The sequence below is a fragment of the Cannabis sativa genome, chromosome 2, assembly GCF_029168945.1.
Source record: "Cannabis sativa cultivar Pink pepper isolate KNU-18-1 chromosome 2, ASM2916894v1, whole genome shotgun sequence".
Taxonomy (NCBI): Eukaryota; Viridiplantae; Streptophyta; class Magnoliopsida; order Rosales; family Cannabaceae; genus Cannabis; species Cannabis sativa.
In genome coordinates, this window is record NC_083602.1 from 72,163,444 (window position 1) to 72,172,434 (window position 8,991).

Genomic DNA, 8,991 nt, shown 5'->3' on the forward strand with positions numbered 1-8,991 from the left:
TCAAGAAAATATTTCAATACAAAGTAGTGAAATCTTGCACTAAAGAATACAATATTATTTGTTTGGACTCAAACTGCAAATGGAGTTTAAAGACTTCAAAAATAGAAACACAAAAACATTCATAATAAGGAGTTATCAAGAAGAACACATGTGTGATTCCAAAAAGATTTGGAGATCAACGACAAGCAACTGCAAAGTTGATAGCAGATTTCGTAAAACTAAAGTTCTTGAACCTGAAAACAAAGGACAGTCCTGCAAATATAAAGGGAGAAATGAAAGACAAATACAGAATAACACATGAATTACATGAAAGCATGGCGTAGTAAAGAGCGAGCACAAAGCCAGCTACATGGAAATGCTAAAGAATCATGCTATCTCTTGCCAAGATACCTGTACATGCTACAAAAAACAAATCTAGGTACTAGAAAAAATAAGTTTTTGAAATATATTTATTAAACTGGAAACGTTGTTTTTGTGTTGCTAATTGGTTGAATAACAGTTGCTAAATATTACTTTTACCGACAAATGACTGCTTAAATTACAGGAATAATAATTGACATAGAGAAACAAGAAGATAATAGTTTCCAATATGCATTTGTTGCATTAAATGCTGCTGTTAAAGGTTGGCCAAACTAAAAGCCAATCATAGTTGTTGACGGCACATTCCTAAAGGTCGCGTATGGAGGCACGTTGCTCACAGCCAACACATAAGATGCAAAATCAAAAATATTTCCACTTGTATATTGTATTGTTGATTATAAGAATGATAAAGCCTAGAAGTGGTTCTTCAAAAAAAAAAAAAAGAAGCATTTAGGGTTCGAGAAGATCAATGCCTAATCTTTGAGAGACATAAAAGCATCATCAAAGCAACAAGAGAAGTGTTCCCAGAAATAACAGATGGCTACTGCATCTTCCACCTCTTGTCAAACCTAAAAATAAAATTCAAAAAAAAAAAAAATACAAAGCATTTAAGAGGTCCATTCTTTGCAGCAGCAAAAACTTACACAAAAATAGAGTTTTAAATTTCGTATGAGGGAGCTAGACAACTTGGATAAGCGCATAAGACCGTATCTAGAAAAAATTAACCATGAGAAATGGTCAAGATATCATTCAAAAAAAGCAGGTAAAATAATAACATTTAATAATAAAAAAGGGAAACATATAATAGAGTAACTGCTATTGAAAACGTTATTTTTGTGTTTTTTTAGAGTTGCATAGATTAAAAATTAGGCTAATTAGGATTTTTGTCCCCTGAACTTTAACATGTACCAAATCATGCCCCCTGAACTTTTAAGGTTGTTGAAAAAGCCCCCTAAACTATTGAGAATGTTAGATTCAAGGACTTTTGTCTAATTTTAGTAAAAAAGTCTAACATGGATGAAAGTTCAGGAGGCATGATTTAGTACATGTCAAAGTTCGAGGGGCGTGATTTGGTAGATATCAAAGTCCGGAGAGTATGACTTAGTACATAAACAATCACTGAAATAGTAAAATTGAATGAAATTAGACAAGAGTCCTTAAATCCAACAATCTCAATAGTTCAGGGGTCATTTTTAACGACCTTAAAAGTTCAAAGGCATGATTTGGTACATGTCAAAGTTCATGGAGCAAAAATCATAATTAACCTAAAAAATCATATATAAAGTAATTCTCCTTAATTAATTAACAATAATGATAATTTAGTGTTTATTAGGTATATTAATAAAAAAAATTATTTTATTATATTAATTTAATTTTTTATTCTTTTAATTTTATTCTTATTTATTAAATAGAAAAATTCTTTTTTTCACTTTCTCTCTCCATCTACTTTACTTTTTCTATATTTTAGTATATCTACAATAATTTTATAACAGAAATAACTAGTATTTGCTTGACTATTAAACTATGAATTTTGTATTTGAAATTTGGTTGTCATCATTCCGATAATAACAATTTTTTTTAAATTAATTTTTTTATTCAATTAAATGGTTAGAAATGAAAAAATCACAAACCAAAATCCTATACAGAATGGATAAACTACTATAAGAATTTGTTTCAACATAATACAGAATGAAAAACTGCACAACCAATCAAAAAAGTTACAATGAATCATCTCTTTATACTATAATAAATTGGCAATACACCATATTAGAAAAAATGTTCCTAAGTATAGGGTGCCTTCTTTATTCCACCCATTTTTCTCTTAACATAATACATTTCTAAACAGAGAATGATACTAGCATTACCAATAACAAATTTATAGGGCTATAGCTACAAATCCCTTTAAAAGAATACCAATCCAACAGGAAGAAAATCAATCACTCTTCTTCTTCTATTCTTTTTTTGGCTTTTGGATGAGAGCCAATCCTTCCAGTATCACTCAAGTGTCGGAACGTTTAAAAGTTGAATTGCAGCCTGGTCGGTATGCATTGAAGTCTTTCAAATTTTTCTAACTCACTGGATTTCTATGGCCGGGCCACTTGCTATGTTTCAGATGCCCTCCTAAGAGGAAATTGGAGGACATAGTTGCAATTCAGACCAACACCCAGTCCAAAAGTTTTTCCGACTTCTGTTGTGGCTTGCCAATTAGCTGACAGCCAAAGCTGGAGGATCAGAACTGATTAGATTTGCCCACAAATTGGCAAGCTTCAGCGAGTAGTGATTTCCATCCCAAACCACCATTTTCATTCCTGATGCCAATAAATATAGAAAATTTCAGTAAAAGCATTGGGTTAGAAACCAGATAAAATATAAAGTTCATGGCCAAGATTCAAAAGACACATAATCTTTTGCAGAACTGATGTACCCTGAGTTTTTCAGATTACCAATAACAATGGAGAAAAAAGAAAAAGACCTTCATACCTGGCACGATTCCTGCGGATAACATTGACAGTTGACAGATAGGTTGTTCTTGAGAGAGAGAATGGTTCTGGAGTAAAAGTGCATCAATATCATTGATGCACTTCATAGACTCCAGTAGTGCATTCAAAGTTGCACCGAACTCTGAAGCATATTGTTGTGAAATAATCTGAAGAGCTTCATCAAGCCCTGAAGTTGACCAGAGTGTAGAGCATTCATTTAGAAGACGAAACAAGCCAACAGGTTCTTCAATATCTGACAATATCCATGGCTTGTAAAGTTCAGCAGAAACTCCAAGAACCTGGACTACTCTGTAAATCTCAGCAAGACAGATGATATATTGCCTGCCTGTATATTATCACAGTAGAGAAATTATATCATACGGATACTGTTTTAAATGTAGCATAAATAAGGCTTTTATGATCAATACATCTTTGTCAATACCGTACCTTGTGTTTTAGATAACATTTGACTCTGGACATTCTTCTGCAATGCCTGTTTCCAAATGGAGGCACCATGTCTCAGCTCTTGAGCACATACATTGACTATTTTAGACCACTTAGATACATAACTAGATTGCTCCTCTGCTGATCCTAATTTAAGAATACTCAGTGTTGATGCTGCATGTTTCGAAAGTTCAATTGCAGATCCCAAATTTGTCTCTGCCTATTAAGCCAAAATAATTGTAATGATGTCAAGAAAAATCCAGAAAAATAAATGTAAAATAGAGCAATAAAACTCGATGAAAAATATTTAGTCAGTCCTACCCACAGTAACAGTAAACAAACTCGTAGTTGCTTTAGAAATTATAGGTTTAATGAAGTGATTTAGAAAAAGAACAATTTTGTGGTGTTTTTTTTTCTCTTTCCCTTTAATAGAATCTTGGGTTTTCAAAAATTACAATTGCAGAATCTTATACCAAAGTCTGTCAACGTGAACAAGAACAAAAAAAAGTACCATAGAAGATATCTTTAATTGCCAAAAAAAAGGAAATAGTAATAAAGGCAAACACGATAAAAGGTATGGGTTGCAATAAAAAGTTGGTTAAGCTAAGAGGGCTTTGGCATAATTACCTTAGGACTAGTTAATGATAAGTATGTCATATTCAAGCCAAGTAATTACAATCCATCAAATAATCATGGCCAAAAATTATGATAGACCATACAAAAGGTCGACGTTAAAGTTGATTGAATAAAAATAGCTGTTTAAACTAAAATATAAAGAAGCAGTAACATTAAGAATGGTTGTTTGCAAATGCAAACACTAACCAAGCTGAGCATAAATTTGATGGATCTGATATACATATGAAAGTTTCAAAACCTTCGGTAACAGCTTACAATGATATACATATGAATTTGATTGCCAAAAAATACAACAAAAGTTAAAAAATCCTAGTCTCAACGATTTATCATAGTACGGAATTCCTAGCAGTGTATAAGCAACATATGCACCTTAACAAAAAAATTGTATGTCATGGTTTTTTGTTAAATGAATGGAAGATACATACCAATGACAACTGCTTTGATAACTGATATTCTGACTCAAGAACCTTGAACTTTGGTTCCTGCAGAGCTTTAAGAAGTTCACTGAAGCAAAAATTTTTTGATGGAAGATTCTCAGAATCAAATTCTGATATTATGTTATCTTGACAAAGCTCATTATAGATTTTCTACAACAAAAGAAATAGAAAAAAAATGTTAGAGATCCAACTGTTCAAAGAGAGAAGAGAGATTCAAAGTGTTATTTAATTATCTAAACTTATTCATGATAAATCATTATTAGAAAAAGAAAAAAAAAAGAGTTGCAAAAGTAGGTATTATCTTAAGACACCCAATAAGAGGGAATAATCATAGATTACTACATTAATGAAACTCATTGAACTTCAACCTCTTTCCTGCATTTTACATTCTAAAAATATTTGATATTAAACACTCTAATTTCTAAATATTAAATAAAAAAAAACAAAAACAAAAGAAATAATACAAATACCAACCTCGATCTCCTCATCACAAGCTTCCAGGTTTGCTTCTTCACCAGGAGGAGTAGCACTGCTTTGAGCTTTCTAAAACAAATAACATATATTTAACAAGTTAGAATTGGTACCAAAGTTGCAAAGAAGAACAAGATTATAGGAGGTTCACCAACCTTTAAATTTTCAAAGTGGCTTAATGCAGCAACACGTGAGTAATCCTTCAATTTGTTATAGAAATCAACAAAATCCTTAAGTTGTAACTTGGTATAAGATTTGCTTGGTAAATCTTCAACATGAGTTGCAAAAGTTTGGTTTTGATCTTGGGTATCCAAAACAGCATCCTTAAATTCCCAAGCATCATCATCAAAATCGTCGTCATTGTTGAGAATATCAGATTCCAACGGTCTAAGGGAAACAGGCATTCCATTTTCACTTACTTCTGGTGTATCACTGACAGAAGTGTTTTCAGCAGCTTGAATATATAAACTTGATATCAAATCATTGATAGATAAATTAGAACCAAGAGCTTTATTACTATTATAACTAGGATAAGATGTTGGTTTTTGCATCAAAACATCTTTTGGAAATTGGGAAGAATCATTCTCCAGTTCTTCATCACCAAAAATGGACAGCGGCAAGGCTTCGTGACTCTTTAGCTTGACTTCATTCTTCTGAATAATAACAAGAGCAGTTAAAATACTGACAAAGAGAAAGTGCATCCATAATAAATAAAAGGCACAAAACACTATCACAGTACAATTTGCGGACCTAAAATCATAATAATCACAGTTCAAAGCTAGAGAAAGAAAATTAGATATACATATACTTTATACATGTATTTTAAAAGTTTAAAGAGAAAGAGACAACTTTCAGATGTACATAATTGGGTGTTGTATTTTTTGATTAAGTACAGTTGGCATATACCAAAAAATTTCATGAGAAAGCTCGCCGACTACTCTTCAATTCTATAGTTAATAATAATTAAAAATGACACAACACGTTACCTGATTTGCACCATTAAAAACAGGTGGAATCATATTAGCAGTATGATCAGGACCAAACACTGAATCTCCCTACAATTTAATTTAAATTTGAGTAAGTAGGTCATTTAAAAGCATTGGCATTGACAATAAAATAAAGATAAATAATGAAGTCCAACTGTTGAGTCACCTCAAGCTTTGACACAGTTTCTGAAGAGGCATCTTGAAAGTCCCAATCATTGTCATCACACTCATCATTCTTATCATCTGCAGAAGAGCAAGCTCCATTTCCCATATCATTTTTCATGCTACTAGAATGTAAATTTGGTATAATACTATCTTCAATTGCAGAACTTGAGGTGAAAGTAGACTCAAAGTCCCATCCCCCAGTTTTGGGTAAAGCCTCAGATACAGAAAAAAAATCAATAGTGCCATCAGCACCATGTCCATTTAATGCTTGTCCTCCCAAATCTGCTGGATTAGCAACCTTCGCAGCTTCCTACAACAAAAATGTAATCACAAAACAAATGTTCTTAAACTATATAACAAATCAAACAAAAAATGAAGGAAACCTCGTAAATAACTCACCAACTTAGGCTCTGGTCCAACTTCAGAAAATGCATCCCTAAATTGCCAAAAGTTTTCATTAGAATTTCCCCGTTCACCAACTGTAGGAAACTTTGATCCAATCTCCATATGATTCTTCTCACTTGTAGATGGTGAATCCCATAAAAAATCATTTGGAGAGGCAAAACTTGGATTGAAATCAAACAATGAATTATCAGCTTTATGAGGCTTATCACTGAGCTGAGTAAGCATATCAACATGACCAAATGCACCATTGTTAAACTCTACTGCAGTAATGGATTCCTCAACATTTAACCGTCCTCCATCGTCAACCTTTCAAATTTGAAGTAGTCAGACTCGCGAGACTAAACAGAAATATTTGTTCCTAGGCACTTAAACAGAAATATTTGTTCCTAGGCACTTAATCTAAAGGTACAAATTAACTTACAGGAAAATTGAAATTATATGATACAAACATGAAGCATGAACCCGTTTCAAAAAAAAAAAAACACATGAAGCATGAACATAAAGTATGTAGACTTATCAAATCATAGAAATCATTCTATGGGTTGAAACAAGGCCCAAAATATGGACAATTTTGTATTGTCTAATAGTTTTATATCGAAAGTATAACAATTAAACAATACCCGCCTTAAATTCCCGGTCATTCTCCATAGCTGCTTCCACCTTCGGCTGTGGCATTTCAACAACCCGTTGTTCCTGATACAAAAACACCAAAGGAAATCAATTAAACCCAATTTTTCACCGATTTAATGCTTCTGATAACATCATCAAGATCTTAACTTTACTAGCACCTAATCCAACTCAATGCGAATCATATCAAAGCCAAAACAATTAGAAACAAGAATCACTAATTTCTTTCCATTCCTGAGATTCTTATCATCCAAAAGTAGGAAATCATCTAGTAAAAATTTATAAGGATCTCCAATTTGGCACAAAATTCTCATTCCTCACCTGTTTGTTAGCATCAGCGCCTTTGAATTCCCAACCATCATCGTCATCTTCATCAACATCATCAATATTATCACCCTCTTCTACCAAATCCGAACTCAGCCCATTGGAATTGAACTTCCCGCTACCAATATTAGAATCTAATTTATTTGATGACTTCGGATCCGTATCGTGAAAAGCGGAATCCAATCCATTAGGTTGCCAATAAAACGCATTAGTTTTCGATACCAGGCCTTCAACATTCATACTAGATTTCGTTGTCGCCCCATCAGAAATTGAATTCGGATGCGATCCATTTTCAACCTTGATCCGCGGACTCTGACTATACAAATTCGCAATTAAATCATTAATACCAACTCCCCCATTCAGAACCAAACCTTTTCTGTCACAATCATCTTTCTTATGAAAGAACGAGGCTGCACCATCACCAACCGTAGGCTGAGCTGCAGCAGAATTATTGTCTTCCTCCTCAGTCTCCCCAAACAACGATAACGGAATAGCTCCCTGAGGTTTAACCCACTGAACCTTCGCCAACTCGGCTCCACTAGGCACCGATTCAACCCGAGACATCGTAGATTCATTACCATCCACTGAATTCCCAAAAAGGTCCAAGGGGTTTTGGTTCTGGGAAGGACTAAAAGACGAATGAACGGCTGTTCCATTGGAGAACTCAAATCCACCATTGATCTGATTAGAAGGGGTGGTTACGAAGTCGCCCCAATCATCGTCGGAGAATAAATCAGTGGAGGAGCTGGTCTTCAGATTGGTGGTAATAGAGGAGGCGGTATGAACAGGAGTCATTGGAGCGAATTTGAAGTCCCCAAAGCCCTCATCGTCGTCATCGTCTGCCATAGGTGAGGGCTCTGGTTCGGGTGTCCGTTTTCTCCCAGGTACGCCTCTGTTTTGCGCTTTGGTTTATTATAGTTTGCAGATTCGGGTTCTGCAATTTCGGACTCAAATCAACTTCAGTTCGGTTCCTTCGGTTGGGTCGAACAGAATCACTAATATTTATTTTGACTTATTTTGACCACAACTCTTCGTGTTTTGGAAAATTTTAAAATGTAGACGGTGATTATTTAATGGTTACATTTTTATTTTAATAATATTTTTTTTAACCTTAATAATAGATTATCAATATCTAAAACTTCTTTTTTAGAATTAATTAATTATAATCAATTATTTTTTTAAAATAATTAATTCAATATTTAATTAAACTTCTTTTAGCAATTAATAATTATAAATAATTTTTTATATAAATCTCTACTATAATTATTTTAACAGTTAAATCATTTAATTATAATATTTACAATGAAATTTTATTTTATTTTTTTACAAAAATTAGACCTTTTTTTACACAAATTAGAATTCTCTTTTTGTATAATAAATTTTTAAATAATTAATTATTTTTAAATGAGATTAAATTATTTTTTTATATTAAAAGAATTAAGTATGAGTTGTTCTATTCGAGTTTGAGGTTGCTTTACTTTCTGAGGGAACTTGACTTTGTTTTTTGACTCTGATTTAATTTTTTTGAGTAAATGACTCCTTATCAAAAAAAGAAAAATGGAAGAGTTTAGCTAATTTTTTTTAGAAAATACATTCACCCTATTTCACTTTTTACTTTTTAAATATTTAAATAAAAACACAAAATAATTAAGTGTA

General features: G+C 32.7%; 1 protein-coding gene across 1 annotated transcript; it reads right to left on the reverse strand.

Moving 5' to 3' along the window:
• Positions 1-2,003: 2,003 nt before the first annotated feature.
• Positions 2,004-8,314, reverse strand: LOC133035118 (uncharacterized). The gene is made up of 11 exons (XM_061110858.1): positions 7,333-8,314; positions 7,009-7,077; positions 6,379-6,690; positions 5,981-6,289; positions 5,815-5,883; positions 4,984-5,481; positions 4,832-4,900; positions 4,346-4,507; positions 3,288-3,504; positions 2,842-3,186; positions 2,004-2,669 (listed from the first exon to the last, which is right to left on the reverse strand). The coding sequence occupies exons 1-11, from the start codon at positions 8,179-8,181 to the stop codon at positions 2,566-2,568; spliced, it is 3,003 nt and encodes a 1,000-aa protein (XP_060966841.1). The 5' UTR covers positions 8,182-8,314; the 3' UTR covers positions 2,004-2,565.
• Between the last annotated feature and the right edge of the window lie 677 nt (positions 8,315-8,991).

Excerpts from the sequence above, each read along its gene's own strand:
- LOC133035118 (XM_061110858.1), bottom strand. The coding sequence starts at position 8,181 with ATGGCAGACGATGACGACGATGAGGGCTTTGGGGACTTCAAATTCGCT. Across the intron at positions 4,901-4,983 it reads GCCACTTTGAAAATTTAAAG|AAAGCTCAAAGCAGTGCTAC; the intron begins GTTGGTGAACCT and ends TATTTGTTTTAG. Across the intron at positions 4,508-4,831 it reads CTTGTGATGAGGAGATCGAG|AAAATCTATAATGAGCTTTG; the intron begins GTTGGTATTTGT and ends CTTTTGTTGTAG.